Source organism: Embiotoca jacksoni, unplaced genomic scaffold (genome assembly GCF_022577435.1).
Source record: "Embiotoca jacksoni isolate LCO1_2020_lvr unplaced genomic scaffold, fEmbJac1.0.p SCAF_6, whole genome shotgun sequence".
NCBI classification, from domain to species: domain Eukaryota; kingdom Metazoa; phylum Chordata; class Actinopteri; family Embiotocidae; genus Embiotoca; species Embiotoca jacksoni.
Window position 1 is genome coordinate 7273583 of NW_027185414.1, and position 21046 is coordinate 7294628.

Sequence of the window (21046 nt, forward strand, 5' to 3'; positions counted from 1 at the left end):
AAATAAAATAATATCAAACAATATAAGTTGATCTTCTCTTATGGATTCCAATATTTCTTATTGAATTTAAAATATTTTGTGTGTTTATATTTTATGATTGTTTAACAATCATAAAGAAATCAAAATGTAAACTTATTATGTTTTAGTTCTTCTGTGTGTGCTTTAATGGAACTGTATTTAATTGACTGTTTTTGTGTTTGATAGTTTTGCCCTTTTATTTGTTTATCATTGGTGGCAGTAGTTGTACTAGTGCAGTAATATGTTTAGAAGCATTAAGGCGTCCTATCTGCTCGTCTGATTTATCTGACCATATTCCCACAGTGTCATACTGTATCCTGTGGCCTAGAGCAGCCATTAATACTGAGTGACAGCCAGCAGCTTGGACAGTGGACAGAGAAACAGGACAGCAGCAGATTTGTTCCTCACCTTGATTGGTGTGTCTGTTGGCCTTCGACACTGGAGTGGAGTGGATCCAGCCAGAGGCAGCCAGAGAACAGTGAGACAGCAATATGGGCAGTGGAAGCAGCAGTGCTAACACCACCATAACTGTGAACAGGTGAGAACAAAGTGGGACACGGGGGGAGGGGACATGGACTCAGTGCATCCATGCAGTAGACCTGAGGAAGTCCAGAAAAAAGATTATTACCAGTGTTTTCTGTGGCTACATAATAAATAGTACTTTGGGGAGTATCTTAGCCAGACTTATGTTCATAGTCTTTGTAGCAGAGTTTGAACATTGTGGTTTAAATCTCACTATGGTTGTGATATGACCTGCATGTGTACCTGTGTCAAGGATTTAATTTCTGTCTGCCATCTCTTTGGCAGAGCTGATTATGACAACAAGATAATCATCCCTGGTAAACATTTGCGTCGCGGTCATGTAGTGTCTATCCCAAACATGCAAACAGTATTTACTGTCGACCATTAATATGTTGAGTGCTGGGTTGGGTTCCTCCAACTTTCAATGGCCTGTGGAAATCAAATAATTTGCCGATTATTTTCAACAAATACCAAATAAGAGTTGTAGTGGTAATATATTTATATTTATTTTCTATAATGGTATAATATTACCATCGCAGTACTGGTTGAGTGCTTTATACTGTTGTGTAAATTTGCACTTAAAACATGTAATATAGAAGATAAGACAAATAGCGTGAATTAGAAGTGAATAACAATAACTACAATTTGTACAATGTATAAAGAATGGTTGTTTTTCAGTTGTGTAAGAAGTATCAAGGTCCTTTTATATAGCTAAGTAAAAGTACTAATACCGCACTGTGAAAATTCTCAACGGTAAGTAAAAATCCCACATTAATAACCGTACTTAAGGAAAAGTATGCAAGTATTCTTAGCAAAATGTAACCAAAGTATCGAAAGTAAAATTACTCATTGGGCTGTAAAATGATCTCTTTCAGTGTTATACTATTATATAAGATGTTTTTGGATTAACATGCATTTGGATTTGGATTTCTGGATTAATTTGCATTAATGTGCATTTTACTAGGGCAGATGTTTATGGTTGTGCGAATTTTGTTGGGCTGTTTACTCTACAGTCATGCATCATATTCTATAAGATCATTATGCTTATAGTGTCTTGTGAGGACAACAAATCTCTAATCTCTAAAAAGTCAACAAGCTCAGAAAAACAGTCCTGTTTTCAGCTTTGTGACATTTCCCAGCTGATCCAAGAAGATTTCTCAAGTCATAAAGGAACATTAATCCTTCCATTTTTCAGAAACATTCAAATTCAAAATCGCCAAATTCAGAGATACATGGTTTTCAATGAATTGGAAGGGCATCCAGAATTGTAATCTAAAAAAAACAAATCTTAACTGAAGCGTTTGGACAAACGTAATGAGGTAGAAAGAACAATATTTGTTCCTGAGATGTAGTGGAGTGGACATATGAACAGAATGGAAACACTCATGTAAAGTACCTTGAATTTGTACTGAAATATGGTACTTGAGTAAATGTAGCCTGCTTAGTTACATTGAAGCACTGTACTAAATATTGAGTACCAGCAACACAATGTACACCCGTGAAATATATCTAGAACCTGTCGTATTATCTTTCTATCGCTAGATGGCGGTAAAACCTCGATCACTGCACGGTAGGAAGGTATCAGCACACTGAGGGTCGTCGTCGATGTGTCCCTCTACCATCCATTGACTGGAGGTGAACCAATAATGCAGTTTTTGCAGTAAACAGTTTTTGGGTCTAAATTTTGGTCCTAAGTTTGCTAACTTAAATGAAGGCACAAACAACATGTTGCTGAGCGAAATATTGCAACACCTTTGATTTAGCTACAAATCAATTATTTTGGCAGCGGATGATTTGAAAATCCGCACGATAACGGAGTCAAATCATTCTGATATTAGATATTATTCATTCGAGTCTCGTACGTGTTCTTTAAAATTGGCAGGACACCGACAAACCTCTGCGGGTTTTTGGTTTTTTTCCAGGAAACTACCACAGCCATCCTCAGTCACATGTCGGCGTCCATGCTCGTCGTACCGACGCATTCGCGCGCTCTGATTGGCTCCCTAACTTTACCTCGCACTCCCGCCGCGTAAGTGCGTATCCTTCCGCTACGTTTTTTTTTTTTTTTTTTTTTTCAGTTTGTACCATTTTCTGACTTTCCACAAGGATAATACTGAAATAAAACGCACCTTTAACTAGCCAGCGATGACCGAGGTTGATTTGACGGCGTGTAGTCACCGTACCTCGTTTTCATTTACCTGTTTTTTTTTTTCTCTCGGATGGAAATGACTCAGCATCCCTAGAAAGTAGTTCCTCGGAGGGAGTGCGGAGGCTCACCTTGCGCAGGGCTCACTCAGTGTAACGGCAGACACATCGAGTTGGTCAGTTTCACATCCGGACAAGGTGGGTACAGAGCCCGGTGCTTTATCCGTTCTTTGAAGCAACCCGGTGCCCTTTGGGAAACCGCATTGTTACCCTGCTGCTTTAAAAACTCATTACACTTTGTATTTTTTTTTCAGTAGCTTCATCCCGCGCGCCGGTAAGTTCACGTATGTATGAGTCGGTCATTGCTGGCTGGTTTTCACTCTTTACTATCTACCGTTACCTTGGTTTTTTGTTTTAACACGGACAGGAGTGCGGATAGGATTCATCTACGTTAGTTCATGAACGAATATGAACTAACGTAGATGAATCCTTTTGTCGTCCAAACTAAACGGACTTAGTCTGTCTTTCAACAACGCTGACTTGAACCGTTAATGATAGATAAACGGAAGAAATGTGTCACGGGCGCTGAGCATCACTTTCTATGATGTAACTGCTAACACGTCGGAGTCTTTTATTAATGCAAAACTCAGTTTACGTATCTAAAAAAATAACGGCATTAAGATGTGATACGTGAAGCGTTTGAACGTTGGAGATTCGCTTCCTGTTGCCTCCCGCTGTGGGTGTGGCCCCTCCGTCTTCTCGGCCTCCCATTGGTCAGTCTCGGTGACGTCTCGAGTCAGGAAATCTGTGACGCAGGATGAGGACGTGACCTTTGGCGCATCGTCTGCAATGTAAATTTACTTTAACCGCAATATATTAAAAGTACGTGTAGGTCTTAACTGATTTACGTAAGTTCACTATGGACGACATGATGCAGCATTTGTTCTGCATGTGATTTTGTTTTATTTCGTCACATGCCAGTCAGTGTTAGAAGATGAATGCATCACCTTCCTCCTTAACATCCGTTTATCTATCCATTTTTTTTTTTTTTTTTTTACTGTCGTATATCCCCCCGAAACACCTTAAATATATCTTAACCACGACAGCTGTGTATTGTAGGGAAGAAAAAAAACCAACGTCCTATGATAAATGTAGTTTGAAATGTGGACATTTCCTCAGCAGTTTCACTGCAGTAGCTTGCTGCAGTGGTGCCACCGATGATAGGCCTCACTGACACTGGATACCCGGGCATGGATGGAGGCAGCTCTCACCCTGTCTATCTCAACCTGGTAACTTGAATTGTCGTCCTCGGGGTCTGATCTCTATGCAGTCTTTGTCTCAAAGCAGCTGCCAGAGTATGATTGGACCATAAGAGGGCTATGTCTAAAGTCACGTTTTAAATTGTAATATGATAGCCTTTGTCAATGACACCTACTGGGGCTGAGCCTGCAGTATAGCCGGCATTTGCATTATGTTGTGAGAAATAATTTCTAGTCCAAAATTCTGGACATGCTTTCATTGCTGTGTCCTTCCTAGCTGAAGGTTTGGTTGAAAAAAGATATGGTATTTATCCCGGTGGACCAGTCAGGTCATAACGTGCCGTGTCTGGGACTTCTGTTTAAGGGATTAGCTTTAAAGGTACATTTCTGCCTGAATCTTAAATCTAGACTGTATCACTCTTATTATTATTTTCCTTGAAGAGCTAAAGTCTCAAAATGTCAAAATTATCCTTTATATGCTAGTAAAATCAAAGTTAACAAAGCTTATTGTACCTGAGATTTAAAAAAAAAAATATATATATATATATATATATATATAAATCCAGAGTCTGGAGTTTATTCATCCACCGATATGAACTTCAGGTGAAGTAAACAACACCATGTAAGTTTGTCCTGTTGTAATTGTATCTGGGCTGTTGAGGTTTGTCGGCTTGCTTACTACCCAGCCATTTGCAAAGGTGGTTATGAATTGTGGGTTTCACCAGCTACTGTCGTTAATAGTTAGTGAAACTACAATATTCTGTTCTGGGGGAAAGTGTCTTTGACCTGGTGTTGAGGTTACAAGATTTAGCTGCAGCGGTGCTGATGGTCTTTGCAAGAGACCGGGCCTTTCACAGCTGGCACTGGTGCATGCAGTTACTCCCCACTGTAGCTGCAAGTTTGCTGGCTAATCACACAGAGCCAACACGACCAATTATGGGTATTTCTTTGCCACCAGAGACACAGTTTCACCAAACTGACCAAACTCTGTTTGATTGAAGATATGTTCTGTGTAAGGTGCTCGGATTCTGTACGACTCATGAACGTAAACCCATGCGGTACTCTACCTAAGGTGTTTGTATTGGAGTTAACCGGTCTACTTTACAAGCACGGTGAAAATACCATCGTACATCGCAAGTATGGGATTTCTACAAACCGACTCTGCAGCCATTATGCTATTATTAGCCAACGCTGTTTTTAGGCCTGGGGTGTTGTATGACCTTGGCTGGTAGTAACATTAGGGTGGTTCCTAGCGCCACAGTGGCAGTCTCATGCACATCCATTGTCTCAGGTCGTGGCGACTGCCCGGCCACAGCAGGCACTCTCCGTGTCCTTTATCCTCGTTGAATGGATTTACTCTTGAGCTCCTGAAAGCGTCGCATGTACACACGTGCACTGCAGCGGTCCCTCCTGCTGCTGCACGGAGTCGTTTGTTCAATGACATCAGAAGCTCCAGAACGCTGTGGAGGTCATCAGCAGTAAGGTGCTTGTTTGTCCCAAGGAGGACCAGGAAGATCTACTGGGGGTATGTACTCGAACCCAACCTGCATGTGGTGCCTTTGTTGAGTCAGTGGGAGAAATTGAAGCTATCTACTGTCTCCGAGAGCCAGCTCGGATTAGCCCAGTGTTACATCACATCCATAGCAGATGATACTAAATGTCATGGCACCCTGACAACAAAGCTGCAATGACTGCTATTGATTGCAAAGGCATATATTTAATGGACAACTGATACGAGTGATGAGGGAATTGTCAGGGAAGACGGTAAAATATTGTGACTGAGTATGTTTCAAAGGTACATGTGTTGGGAAGGGATTGGAGGGGATTATTAGCAGCCACCTCTCAAGTTAGTCCTGCATCTGTGTCAGGGTTACTATGGCTGCTGTTGGCCTGTGGTGGCTGTTCACTGGTTGTCCAGGGTTCAGACATGCTACCTATGTCTGTCACTGGACCATCCCTGCTGATTATGTTGCCTCTAAAAAAAGCAGGAGCTGCCAAGTTGGATCAAACGGACAGAGATGTTGCTGCATTTAGTGAGGGTTAGTGTCTTCCTCATTTTCAAAAGTTACATCCGGAGGGCGTGCTTCTTTTGCCAGTCTCATTCCCTGTGCTCTGAGAATAACACCTCACCTGAGGATACAGACATTAGTTGAGGTCAAGTTCACAGAAGGTCGTATTTCAATTTGTCCGATGAACAGGCTATGCTTTTTTTTGCCAAAGAAATTTGATAAAATCCCTATTTCACAACTAATATGTTCAACGAATTTGTGGTTGATGCCCATTTGAAATCCTCAAAAGGGAAAGAAAGCTAAAAATGAAACGAAACATTATTCTTAGTAACCCGTTAGTTACCCTTGTAAATTAAGGATAAATTACGAAGAGAAAATGGGATTAAAAATTGTGGATAGTTGTGCATGATCCCATACATCTTGCCTCAATATTTTAGGTTGCTATAGAGAAAAAAAATACATGTTGCATAATTTAAATGTCTCTTATCCTGTAGCAATGGCATTCGTAGCCAACCACCTTCTTATGCAAGCTTTTGATTTAGTTACTATTATTAGGAATAGACATTTTTTGGACATCTATCTGATTTGTTGTCCACATACTGTATCTTGTCAAGTAGCAAAACCTCTTCTCGAGGAAGTTGCCTGAAACCTACTACGATGATGAATTCCCATCCTCTTTCTGTTTTTCAAGTGCAACTGTCAGCGTTATATAGTTTTATGGTAATCTGTAGTTGTGATGTCTGTATTTGGAAAATATAGCAAGATATTTCACCAACTATCATTTCCATCTTTTCTTATTCTTTGGTTGACTCATTATTGCCTTCATAAGTTAGTAAAGCCTAAAATGATTAATGATTATAAAAATATGGAACACGGTAACAGCATATGCTCATTATTTGAAAAATGGTAACTAGAAAATGTCATTTAAAAAATATGAATTGATTTTTGTCTTAAGGTGTTTTCAAACATCTTGGAATAGTCTGTCTGCAATTGTACTATTTATATAAATATTTTGTGAAATAATGATAGTATTGCAGAACATTTTGTTTAATTCATTATTTTAACAAATGTCCTTAAAATGAAACGGGAAATTATGAAACAAAAAAAAACCAAGAACCTGCAATGCCTTTGCAACTGCCAATATTTCCCCTTTTTTTTTTTTTTTTTTTTTTTTAACACCCCTCTGCAGTTTTCTGCTGTGGTTCAGCCCACTCTGAGGTTGGGTTTGTTGCTAGAGTGGGATGTGACTGCGCTCACGTACAGCACTGGTCTGCCTCATTGATGGAAATGTTACATCATCAGTCTGCAGCCCCTGTAGATGGAGCCTGGTGGTGTCGTGACTCTGCCTGGAATCTCCTACTGTGGTTTCATTTTGAATGTGATGAGTAAGAGGAAGTAAGGCCACTCGTGTTTCTGTCTCATGCTAAAGATTTTTCCTCTCAGAAGTCGCCATGAATGAGGTGTACGTTCACCACCCAGAAATTGACATCTTTCTGTGTTTCAAGCTCTCCTTTATGATTACATCAGTCTTTGCACCCTTTCCTGTTATAGAATGGACGAAGGCATGGTAGTAAAGCAGAACCATTTTTAGCATCTTCGAGTGGCTGACATGGAAAAACATACTTTGAGACAACTGTGACGTCCTTTATGCTGCAGGTAAATGTCCAGCACTTAACAATCTAGATACGATAGCAGGGTCCAGATGCACCTACTGCCCTGTGTTTTCAATAGGATCACCCGCTGGGGGTCAGCACTCCAGGAGTGGTCCTGGCTCTCTGTGGAGGGAGTTGGAAAAGGAAGAGGGCTTTGTTGCCCTAAACAGATATTGATTTGTCTACCTGTTGCTCAGCAGCCAGTGAGAGTTCTCTTGCTTGAAGTGCACTTCAATGTATAATTTAAATTGAGAGAACATAATCTCTCCATTGAACGGTTTAGTCTGTGGGCTGAGGTGACACCTGGCAACGAGAGTACTGTACTACACTGTACTAATAACGGGGTCAATTTGTAGAGCTATTGCCGTTATCTTATATCAGCCATATATATCACTTGCACATTCCCTTAATTTCATCAATGTTGCTTTACTTTTACTAGATTATATATTTTCATAATCTTGTTTTCGTTTTACCTCAGTTTTATTTCTGATGTAATCAATTGTTTTATTATTGAAAACGTCTTCTTTCTTTTTTTTTAAGACTTGTTTAGAAATGTGCCATACAAAAATATTTAATTTGGCCAATTTCTGGCCACTTCATTTTTACTACTTACTCTACCACCAGATTGTTTGTTCAGTGAACCATTTCAATCAGCTGTGCTATAGTTATGTAACAAAAGCAACCAGAGCCCTGTGGGGAAGCAGCATTCCTCACTTTTATACAAAAGCTGTGCTTCACCCTTTGCTAACAAACCGGCTTTGTTGGTTATAGGTTGAAACATGCCTCGGTGTTAATGAGTTTATAGCATCCCTCATAATTCTGCCATTGGTAGACTGAAGGGAAAAAAGGAAGTGTGTCGGCCACGGCTCACATCTGTGTGCAACTGACTGTATTGAGCCGTTTACTAAGAGTGCTACTCTTTGGAGTGTGTTTCCCTTCATCTTGCTAGAAAAGAGTGACACAAGCGTTGTGGTGAAAGCTTTGAAATTCCAGTACGGTAGCTACGTGATGGTGTCGTTGCCATGGGTGACTCGTCAAGAAGTGTGTGTGGGGAGGGGAGGGGGGTGCAATATGGTGTAACCGCTCATTTGCAGTATAGGGAATGGTGCAGTGCCTTAGCATGTTCCTTAGCCCCAGTATTGGATAGAAACAATAGAAATACCTTTTTTTTGCAATTGTTATCAGATTGTGAACAATTGGCAGCGACCCTAAAAGGCTGGAGTGTGCTTTTCCCCAAACCTCAGAAGCATACATTTATTCACTGCAGATTGTGCAACCCACAATTCAAGAGTAACTCAAGAAGACAGTCTTGTGCAAAGCCTATTCTCACAATGACCCACTGTTTACGTGGTAATGATTACATTTCACAATTTTAATCTTAAATCAAAAGTCTTTTGTGACTTTAGCTTCTATGGCTGAACTCAGACACAAATAGATCAGCTTTAAGGTTCCCTGTTGAGTTTTTGACCTCTACTAGCTACTATGGCTCAGTTTTTCTGGGTGGTTGGCTGTTTTGTTGGCCTGGTGCACACACCCATTGGTGACATAATAAACATTCCTGACCGTAGTTTGGCACAGTTCTGCTAATCCTCAGGTAGCCATACTGCAAGAATTGTACCAATGTGCCAACAAAAGGCAGAGAAGAGGACTTAAAGCGAGTAGAGATGTATGCAAACCGTACAGGATTTAAAAATCAGCTTTTGCACGGGGCTCACATTTGTTAGAGCTCAGTGCATTTTGATGACACTGACTGTTATCATAACTGTTTGTCATCTTGGCTTAGCAGGAATTAAACCCCTAATCCTGTCTCTGTAAAACTACAAAGTCACATGTAAATACATCCACAGTGTAGGAGCCGAATGGGAATGCTTTGTTTGTGTTGTTTATTTGTCAGTTAGGCTGCACAGCAGCCGTCAGTCGGGGTAATTGGCACAGAGGTGTGGCTTCATGTTTTCTCTCACCTGTTCACTGCACAGCAGCACAGAGTGCAGAGAGTCTTTGGCTCTGATATTTTATGATGACTGTAGTCAAGTCACATCAGATAGAATTTTGTTTGATTTCCAGTAACGGTTTCTCAGTAATTTTGTGTCAATTAACAAAACCTATAAAACACATCTGGACTTCAGGATGTATTGTGTTGAAGCTCCTCACTGACACGAGCCTACTCAGCCTCTTAGTGGCTTCTTTAATAGATCCTAGTCGCTACACACGGTGTGACATGACACGTTCAGCCAGTGCTGCCAAAGTTTGATCGTTGGTTACTACAAGCATAAATATAACTAGTAACAGTCCAGGGGTCCTATGCTGTTTTAGAAATCACATTAATTGTATAAACAGGATGGTGTATTTTGACGCAGGTGTGGAATACAGGAACCGCAGTGACAAATAAACTGATCATCAGTTAAAAAAAAAAAAAAAATGTAAATGTTTTTTTTTGGTTTTTTTTCTGTGCAGAACTTCTCCAGCCTCACAAGTGATTGCAATGCCTCAGTCAAAAGTAGACATGGGCTCCGCCTTCATCCAGACACAGCAGCTCAACGCTGCCATGGCTGACACTTTCCTGGAACACTTGTGCCTGCTGGACATCGACTCCGAGCCCACCACCGCACGCAACACTGGCATCATCTGCACCATCGGTTGGTCCATGCATTTTGTCTACACTCTTAAAGAAACACAAACCTATTCTTTAAATGAAATATCGGCAGACGTGCCTTTCATGGTAGAGTGTTGTAGAAGTCACTTCCCAAAAGAGCACATTCAAATACATTCAAAGCAAACTTTGTTCATGCATTTAAATGAGCATTCATCTTTTGCAACCTGGGTTTTATTCCTAACATTTTGTCAACTTATTAAAAATAAATAGAATTTCTAATTTGGACTGCAGTTAACACACAATGAATTGTGCTGCAGAAGAAGTAAATAACCATAAGTTTGAAAAGTTATGCTATTTTCCTTTCAATAACTACCCACAGGGCCAGTCTCCCGCTCTGTGGACATGCTGAAGGAGATGATCAAGTCTGGAATGAACATTGCTCGCATGAACTTCTCCCACGGCTCACATGAGGTGGGTCTTTCTCCAACTCTCTGCTTTATAAATGTGTTGCGTAGGACAGCTAACCATCCAGGTTAAATGTAAACGTCAAAGTCACGTTTTAACTATGCTGATAATTTCCATGAAACATGGTTCTGTGCTTTATCACAGAACGGCACCTGTCTGTATGCTGAGCTTTTTGGCAATCTTTGCTTTCTCTTGTCTCTTTTTCAGCTTTTTCGAGCAGTGTTAGCAACACTTTACCGTTGAAACCAGACGGTCAACAGACTCACAATGAGCGAGCGTGTCATTCACGATGAGCTGTAATCAGCTTGGCGCCTTAAGCACGACAAGGCAAACTGGCATGAATGGAAATAATAGTAGTGCTTAAGATTAAAGTTTAACCAAGTTAAAAAAAAAAAATAGCACTTAAAGGGCATTTACTTATAGCACTTTGTATTTTGGCTTTCTTGAAGAAAATTGTACTTTCTTGATTCTTGTTGTTCTGGGTTTGTACCCTCATGGTTGAATGCACTTATTGTAAGTCAGCTAAATGAAATGTAATGTGATGCAACTTGTTCTTCAACTAATCAAACCGTTGTCTAAAATATGTATAAAAAAAAAGTTAATTGATCAACAGACCTAAAAAAGCATAGCCATGTGAATGTTATACCCCATCCAGATCACGGTAGGACTGAGAGAGGACACTACACACGTTTTAACCTGCATCAAATTATTCTTTTTCCTTTACAAAAAAAACAAACACGAATCAGAAATGGTATAATGTAACAAATAATTAGGGGGCATAAATGGTAAACCTTGAAGCCAGGGGATAAAGAGAGACTTGGCTGAGTGCTATTAGTACAGTCATGGATTGTATTGAAGCAGTGAGACGAGCAGGATCTCATGGACAACTTGACTGCCCACTTCAAGCTCCCGCAGTGAGAAGTTTAATTTATAACGCTTCCATAGCGTTATGCAATCAGTTATCATCTGACATCATGACCTTTCTCTGTATGATGACCTTGTAGACTAAGATGCAAAAATGTATTTCACTGCATTGCCAAATGTGATATGTAAATGTCATAACTTAAAGGTGCATGCATCAAAAAAATTATAATCACAGGGATTTAATATAGACAATTCATTCTATTTGAGATACTTTAAAGTCCTCTTCAGTGAAACCTTTCCATGGTTTGTGACGGTGAATCGGAAAGATCAAATGTTACCCTAGATTTGAAGAATGGCTACATAAACCAGAGCTCTGTTGGCTTGGAGTACTATAAATACATCACCTGGAGCTGCCTGCTTTATCTCCTCAGCAGGCAGCCCTGCCGAGAGCGTGCAAGTCTGTGTACACAAAACAAAACCAAGGTCAGTCCACTTTTAACTGAAGTGGACGGTAGATTCAGAAAGTCACATTCTTATAAACCAGTATTCATATCAAATCAACTAAACCCAATGTAACATAATATTACCTGGGATTTCTCTTTACACTGTGTAGGAAATGAATCCCAAATGTATTGACCTTGACCTGCACACTGAACACGCTGTAAACAGTCACAGTGCAGTATTTGTCATAAAACAATACCCTGTCAGCATTGCCTCTCTCTCAAAATACTACAGCACACTGGAGGTTAACAGCAGCCAAAATATCATCCAGATGTTTATTTCTGGCTTGTCATTATGATTTTCAACTCTCTGAAGCTGCTGTATTTCAGACCATGTAGCCTCACTGCTGGACTTAATTGTTTTTTTTATAAAAAAAAAAAAATCATAGATTATATATATTTTTTTGTACTGCTGGTGACACCTTCCAGGTTTTCTCTTAGTCATGGTGCACTGCACAGTGTAACTGAATGAGTTGCCAGTGTGAAAGAGAGCCAATGTGATTACCTGCAACTTAAGTTATTACTGAAAGCTGTGGTGGACAGCATTAGCCATGTGCAGCAGGCAGCCATCCTTAAAGCCACAAACACTGCACTACCTGTTAATGAGCCTCCACTAAAGGGCAAAGACTGCTGTATTCTAAACATGAACATACTAAATTTCCTTCCAGCATTTCCCACAGGGTTTTTAACCAAAGTCAGCCAGCATAACAACCATTGTGACTAAAAGGAGCATTTCCAGGGCAAAAGTGCACCCTACTTCCATTGTGTCTGTAATTCTTTCACATGAAAGCCACACGAGTGATGATTTCACACACGCCGATGTTTATACTTCTGATTGTTCTCAGATTTAGATTGTTCAGGTTTTTGTGTTTGTTGTTTACCTCAAAAGTCACTGAAGAATTTACTTTTGAGGTAACGGACAGTTTAGTCTCGGAAGTCGGTAATCATTAATTATAAGATTAAAGTGTGCTCAAGGACACATCCTGATGATGTCATGTCACCACTCTATATAAAACTGCATGATCCACTTTATTACTCTCATGGATCTATAGCCAAATGCTTCCTTTAAATATGCAATCTTGTAGGATTTCAATTAACTGCTTGGTGCATCCAGATTCCTCAGTAATACCTCACATGTCAATCAGGGTGGTAGAAAGAACTCTGACCCTCTGGTGATGCTGCCAGTGTGACTCAGGTTTATGGCGGTGTTGTCAGACACACCTTATCTTTTTTTTTATGTTTGTTGAGTGAAACCATTATCGTACAGTTACTTTTCAATATCGCCGCCACTGTCCAATAGATCGTTTTTTTTTTTTACTTCAGTGTGTGTGATAGCAGTGGACGAATGGATAGAAAGACAGGTTACGGAGGTCACAGGTTCGATCACAATGAATAACTGCAGTTCAGTGTCTCGCTTAATGTGTTCTCTGGAGGTGTTTTAACATGTTAAAGTCTTTCTTTCTGTAGTACCATGCAGAGACCATCAAGAACGTGCGTGAGGCCTGCGACAGCTTCAAGCCTGGCAGTATTCAGTACAGGCCCATCGGTATTGCCCTGGACACCAAGGGCCCAGAGATCAGGACCGGCCTCATTAAGGGAGTGAGTTTCACGTGACCTTTTCTTGCTTTAAACACCAAAACAGAAATGATTGTAACGGCTCGTAAACATTTTCCACAAAAACCAACCAACATGAAAGTAAGCTCATGTCCGTTATTGATATGACAGAGTGGCACAGCTGAGGTGGAGCTGAAGAAGGGCAACATGATCAAGATCACCTTGGATGATGCTTATCAGGAGAACTGCAGCGAGGAGATCCTCTGGCTCGACTACAAGAACATCACCCAAGTGGTGGAAATTGGCAGCAAGGTCTACATTGACGATGGACTCATCTCTCTGGAAGTCAAGGAGATCGGTGAGTGGAAAACATAAATAAGGTCGGCCCCGAAAAGGAAACCCTGCTATCTGTTAATATATATATATATATATATATATTTATTGTTTTTTTTTTTTTTCATCCCTGCAGGCTCTGATTTCCTCATGTGCGAGATTGACAACGGTGGCTCCCTGGGCAGTAAGAAGGGAGTGAACCTCCCCGGTGCTGCTGTCGACCTGCCTGCTGTTTCAGACAAGGATATCAAGGACCTGCAGTTTGGTGTGGCGCAGGGAGTCGACATGGTCTTCGCCTCCTTCATTCGCAAGGCGGCAGATGTACAGGCTGTCAGAGCAGTGCTGGGAGAGAAAGGCAAAAACATTAAGATCATCAGCAAGCTCGAGAACCACGAAGGTGTACGCAGGTATGTAAATGAATGTGAAGGAAGTGTTTGCTGCAGAATCTCTCTCCTTTGTGTGCAGGTCCGTCAGCGTCTTACATCATGGTATATTTGTGCTATAAGTGCAGTTGTTAATTATTGGGTCTTCTTTTGGTTTTGAAGACAAAATCCAGCTGTGAAGAGGCCTTGAACAGCAACATTTCATGAACCTTGCCCTTGATACTCTTTTACATCCTATGTCAACTGATAGTTGTACTTTGTGACTTAAATGGTTGTATTTTTTTTTTTGCCTGTTTTGCAGATTTGACGAGATCATGGAGGTCAGCGATGGCATCATGGTTGCCCGTGGCGACCTGGGTATTGAGATCCCCACAGAAAAGGTCTTCCTTGCCCAGAAGATGATGATCGGTCGCTGCAACAGAGCTGGCAAGCCGATCACATGTGCCACTCAGGTCAGATAGCAGTGAAGGAAATACTGTAGTTCATGTAATAAAGACTGACAGATGACTGAATGTATTAAACAGCTTTTAGGTGTAAATGCGTGTCTTATTTGTCTTACCCAATCAGATGTTGGAGAGCATGGTCAAGAAGCCAAGACCCACCCGTGCTGAGGGCAGCGATGTAGCCAACGCCGTCCTGGATGGAGCCGACTGCATCATGCTGAGCGGGGAGACTGCCAAGGGTGACTACCCTCTGGAGGCAGTACGCACACAGCACATGGTGAGTTATTGTCAAACAGCAATATTAAAAATCTGACCACGGTATCTAAAGTCAGACCATCAAATTATGATTGGAGGAATTCATTATGTTTACATGATCTTACATGATTTTTGTTTCTTGATTTTAGTTTTTAGAAATTACGTAATGGAAGAAAAAAACATCAGCTTTCGCTTTCCTGTTTTCTGAATGTTTTTTTTTGTTCACCTGAACACATCTGTTATGCTCAGATGCCCAGCAGCGCCTCTTTTTTCCCACTTGCCCTCAGTGTGTTAGTCCAACTGAAAAGTGCTTATGATTTATACATCTTTCCATCCAGTCATTAATTTCCATGCAGATATACCAATAAATAATCAATGAACAGTCCATCTATTCATTTAGAAACGATCAGTTAGGGATATTTGTATTGACAAAGCACTAGGTCGGTGTAACACTATCTGTTTATTGCTGGGATATTCTTTCTAGCCGTGTGTTCTAAACAGCATGATTACTGCACGATGTCCTGCGGTTTAAATTGCATGTTTGTACGTTCTACCAAAACTTAAGTAAATGCTTGTTGCCTGCTCCTCTTCATCTAACAAATTCACTGTGGCTGCTGTTCTAGACTATTTACTTAATGTGCCACGGTATCTCCAAACGGATCCTTACGGTTCTTTAACAACAAGACACAGATGTGTTTGTATTCTAAAGCAAAATTAAAGCTGGTCAAAAGGGAGCGGGAGAAGCAGTTTTTAGTGATGACAAACTTGGATTTTTTTTTTTTTACACATACAAGCCCTTATGTGTAAAAAAAACAAAACAACAATAAAAAAAACAATATTGTATACACTTTCAGTGATTAATGAATTATCAGTCTTTGACAGAAAGGGATTAAGGACATTTCTTAAAATTGTTATCTGCATGTGTGTTTGTCAGGGACAGACCCAATACTGTTAATTATTCAGTCTTACTGAGTGTTTACATCAAATCACAGTAAGTATCAGTTGCATGGATGGAAAATGCACTTAATGCTATCTTGCCTGTCCGTCACTGTTCAGGCCTCTCTTGGCTAACCTCTGCTATTCTCAGTTGCACTGCAATACAGATGCAGGAGTGACTCGGCAGTTTTGCGGCTTCTTTTTGCGGTCTTCATTCTGAAGTTGCACAAGGTGGCTGAGAATCCAGAGTGAAGCGCAACCGTTTAGGCTTCAGACTAATTCTGCTTCAAAGCCATTTTTACTACGAAGCATCTTTTTTTGTGTCTCATTTCCTTCAGTTCCTCCAACACTTTTTCTCTTCATTCCTCTTTGCTATTTTTAACCACCTCTTCAACTCTTGTGTGCAGCACCTTAACCCCCAGCTTATTTTTCCACTCCCCGCTAACACGAGACAGGTTTCTTTTTTAGGACATTTATTTTATGATTTTTATTTCCATAAGCCTAATTTTGTTGTTTAAGGGCTTTTTTTTTGGTCAATACTAAGGTTCAATAACATCATCTCGGCAGTAGTTGCCTTACCTCCAGGTTAGCATTGGTTGTTATACTGTTTGAGTTTAATATCCTATAAATGGTAAAGTTTTGACTGTTTTAATGTTTGTTTCCCTTCACTAACGACACATTTAAACTCTTTATTGACTGTCCCTCTTCTCTTTTCCTTCCGTCCTTCATTTCACCATAACATGTTGGTTTTTTTTGTCTCCTTTAACTTTGTCCCTCTCTGTTTCCCATGTTCATGTCCCTTCTCCTTTTGTTTTACATCTTTTGTGCACCCGGTGTGGGACTGCCTTTGCTCGATGCGTCTTGCCTTCACTCGTGCCAGATTGCTCGTGAAGCCGAGGCAGCCATGTTCCACCGGCAGGTGTTTGAGGACCTCCGTCGTTCCACGCCGTACTGCAAAGACCCCGCTGAGGCGATTGCAATCGGCGCTGTTGAGGCCTCCTTTAAGAGCTTAACCTCTGCGATCATTGTGCTCACGGGCTCTGGAAGGTACGCAGCCCATGGAGGTCACAGATATTGGTACTTAAGGAGTCTGAGAGAGCGAGAGTAGGGCCAGACAGGGACTGACTGAGGGAGGAACTGAGAGAGCTGGCAGACACCTTCACTAGACTGTGGTTGATTTTTCTGCCAATGTGAGAGTTAAAAAAAACCAAATTAAATTCACGCATCAACAGAACAATTTATTAACCACTTTCCCATTTGACTAATGCTTTTGGACATCTCTTAATTTGCTTCATTGGGGACCCTTATTTAACCAGAAGTCTAGCTACATGTTTGCCGGTTACTCTCAGTGGTGCGTGTGGAGAAGTGGAGTGTGTGATTGAGAGTAACCCCCCACAACACCCTTCCCTTCGGGGCTCAGATAGCACGAGAGGCCGAGGCAGCCACCTTCCACAGAACGCTGTTCAACGAGCTGAGAAGACACTCCCAGCTGACCAGAGACCCCTCGGAGGCTGCCGCTGTCGGCGCTGTCGAGTCATCCTTCAAATGCTGCGCTAGCGCCGTCATTGTTCTCACCAACACTGGGAGGTAAGAAAGAGAAGGGTGGAGGCCAAAATGATCCTGCTTCTGAAGGTAAGGTGGTAAACATGCAGGTCTGTTTAACACGGCTCCTGATTCTCAGCACCTAACGTGCCTGTAGAGATCCCCCGCCTCAAACTGTGTGTGTGTGTGTGTGTGTGTGTGTGTGTGTGCGTGTGTGTGTGTGTGTGTGTTTAAGTGATGTGCGTGGCTACATGGGGTGGGAGGAGACAGCAACTAATTCTAAGAGTGAGAGTGGGGTATGTCATTAGCCCAGTTGAGGTGTCCATTTTCAATGGCTCAAAATACTTGATGAGGAATCATGTTACCTGAGCAGAGGCCTGTCTCGGCAGCAAACTAAAAAGGCTCCAGTTTCAAAAGAAATCCAATAAAAGTAAGAGCTTCACATATGAAATCGTATACAACTATTATTGGAAATAATGAAGTATATAAATGCTCACTAAATATATTTTGTAACGTTATGGCACTATTAATCCTGGGTAGCTGCCTCAGCCAATCGGCAGCTGTATGGACTTCGCAGTGCAGCAGTGCCGAGCCTCGACTGGTCTAACAGGAACGCGTAGTGATTAAGAGTTGGACACCTGTTGGGCTACTGAAAGGGACCTAAAGCGTCTGCACACCCACTCCAAGTGTCGTCACTTATTTGGCTCCTCACCTCCTTTGTTAGTTTTGTTGCACCTGTTGTTAGGATGCGGCAACTCAGCATCTTTAGCTATTGTTTTAATTAAGTTTATTGAACTCCCAGCATACAGGAGCTCTGCTAAACCTGAGAAGAAGTGAGCCAGGATATCTGAGAACACTTTTGGTGGTTGCCAGGTTGCTGGGTTTTTAATCGCACTGAAGTACTTATTTCTGTCCTTGTTGTTTATTTTGTCCGTGGTTAATACATCATTCAAAAAGTCACAATGTTGGTTGGAAATAGTTTGACTTCTTGGAGCAACAAAAACTGATGGAGTTAGGAGTTAAAACAAAACTGGAGTTCAGTTTATGAAACTACGAGTTAGAGGGGTTATTTTACGAATAAAAAAAAAAGCCTCAAACGCTTTGAGTTTGCTCTTTAAAAGAAGCACCTGCTCGTGTGAGCCTAGATACGAGTACAGAGATGGATTATCTATCTAATGATGAGATGATGTATTGTGCCTACTCTCCCAAGAAGTAGGTCCACAATAACCCAAAGTAATCATTTGGGGGCATATGACATTCTCCTGTGAGATACCTTGATAAACTTGGGAATTCAGAGTGACTGTCCTCCAGCTGAAGCTCAGTAGAAGTTGATAGATGAAGCAGGACAATGATCCTAAAGCTGAAATTAAATCTACTATATGGCTTCAAACAGAAAATCTGCCTTTTGAAGTGGCTGAGTTGGCCAACTTATTTAAAGCCAAGTCTTCCCCTACTTTTCCCACCAGCACTGAGAGTTTAATGGGTGTGTTCACTAACAACAAACGTTATTACCGAGTGTTATTAGCCTCAGATCCCGGGTTTATCTGCACTTGTGACTTAAATCATGATCAGATATTATTTCTGACCAGTTAATGCAGAATATCAGGCAATTCAAAAAGGTCCTTACCCTTTTTCTTGCCACAGACCTGCTTTATATGCATTAATTAGTTCCGCCGTTTCACATCTGTAATCTGCATCAGTAATTAATTCCGTTAAAAATCATTTAGTTATTTAAAATTGAAGGACGTTTGGGTAGTTTGCTTTGTGCTGAGCTTTATTTGTGTGTATTTGCGCGTGCAGGTCCGCCCACCTGATCTCCAGGTACAGGCCCCGTGCCCCCATCCTCGCTGTGACCCGGAACGCCCAGACAGCTCGCCAGGCTCACCTGTACCGCGGCATCTTCCCCGTACTCTACACCAAACCCGCCCACGATGTCTGGGCAGAGGACGTTGACATGCGCGTCAACTTTGCCATGGATATGGGTGAGTTATTATTTCACTGTTGATGTCCTATTCAGATATTTAACACTGCAGGAAAACAAGTTTTGTTTTTAGACACCTAACGCGATTCAAAACTAAAAATGATCTGCATTATCTTAATATGAAGCTTAAACCTCGAACACTGTTTCACCATGAAGGACTCCCTGGTTGACTGCTGTGTTTAATTATCCAGGCAAGGCCAGAGGTTTCTTCAAAGAGGGCGACGTAGTCATCGTCCTGACCGGCTGGCGTCCAGGCTCCGGTTACACCAACACCATGCGTGTGGTTCTGGTGGCCTGAACAGCCAGCAGCGCTGCTCTACGTTCTCCCTCCACCTTCATTTATCTTTCATAGCTCTCCACCCCACGCGTCACTCCAGCTCACAGCCCTTCTCATCCGACAGCTGGGCTCACGGACTCAACCTGTCAAAAACTTAGCATTTAGGCAACGATGCAAATAAATTTGAAAAGAACTAGTGTGTAGCCTTCTTGGCCCAAGAGCTGCTTTGGGTGGGAGTGGGGTCTTATTCCACTTCATGTTTCCATTCCTTCCACATCAATTCTCTAAACCAAACCAGTCTTCAAGGCCTCAGATTAACACACCCTGACCAGAAACTGCTGTATTTATTCACCCCAACACGAGTGAGAGTGAGAGTCTGTGAGTGAATGCCTCCTGGTCCGTGCGCATGCACAATACCGGCTCTTGTTTAGGCTGGATAAACGGTGGGGCCGGCTGACCTGAACAGAGCACCTTGAGCATTGCAACAGTTTACCAATCACACTCCTCTGCCCATTTAAACGAACAAAGCAGCGGCATCCTAAATCAAAGGGCTCCTCCCACAGCGCAGCCTCGGCTCCACCACTCCACCCAAACAGACCCCTCTGTCGTGCTGTCTGTATGAAGCGTCCTCTCTCATGCCGGCTTTCACTGCATTTCAGTGTATCTGTAAGTGTTGCACTCCTAATCTACTCCAGACAGTGTTACATTCTATATTATACTTGACTTTTGTGAAAGGTGACCTTCTGTTTTGAGACATCCAATACGACTTATATTTTGTCTGACTATAGAAAGAAGTTAGTTTTGGATGTCTGTTCCCGAGGTGTTTGAGCTACTTACTGTGATTTGTGTCGTTAGACGTGTCCTGAAGCCTTTACCTTTCTTTGCGTTCGGATCGTATCTGAAGTCGGCACTTATGAATCGTGTGTGGTTCACTAAAGTTGACTGATACGACTGAGCCCTTTCCGGATATTCCTTCAGGTGGCTGATGTAGAGATGAAGCCCCGTCCGTCTCAGTCAACAGAGACGAGGACGGGTACAATCCCTGCTTGTGGTTTTTTTTCCCTTCACCGTTGGTGACCTGCTGTAGTCGTCTTCAACTGTCTAACATGCTTTTTGATTGTAAAGCTAGAGATTAAGAACTAACTGTAAAAGGGTATTTGTAATGTTTAGCTGGTGTACTGAGCTGTCCTTACAAGACTGGAGTTCCATCAATAAAAGAGATGCGCACCTATCCGACCTCTGCCTTGGAAATGCTTTCTTTGATAATGTTTGGAAGCTTGTAGGTGTTACTACGGTAACTTCACAGGAAGTGAGA

The 21046-nt window shown here is 41.6% G+C and overlaps 1 protein-coding gene across 4 annotated transcripts; it reads left to right on the forward strand.

Annotated features, from left to right (window-relative positions):
* Window positions 1-2778: 2778 nt before the first annotated feature.
* On the forward strand, window positions 2779-20967 carry pkma (pyruvate kinase M1/2a). 4 transcript variants are annotated; one of them, XM_069173373.1, is made up of 11 exons: window positions 2779-2883; window positions 10060-10241; window positions 10578-10669; window positions 13495-13626; window positions 13753-13939; window positions 14051-14321; window positions 14599-14749; window positions 14865-15017; window positions 16812-16978; window positions 19274-19455; window positions 19646-20967. In XM_069173373.1, exons 2-11 carry the CDS (start codon window positions 10088-10090, stop codon window positions 19750-19752), a joined length of 1596 nt encoding a protein of 531 aa, XP_069029474.1. In that variant the 5' UTR covers window positions 2779-2883; window positions 10060-10087; the 3' UTR covers window positions 19753-20967. The 4 variants fall into 4 exon arrangements, with proteins under 4 accessions (XP_069029474.1, XP_069029475.1, XP_069029473.1 ...); XM_069173374.1 differs by lacking the exon at window positions 2779-2883 and adding an exon at window positions 2890-3019; XM_069173372.1 differs by lacking the exons at window positions 2779-2883; window positions 16812-16978 and adding exons at window positions 5379-5469; window positions 17352-17518.
* The last annotated feature ends 79 nt before the right edge of the window (window positions 20968-21046 follow it).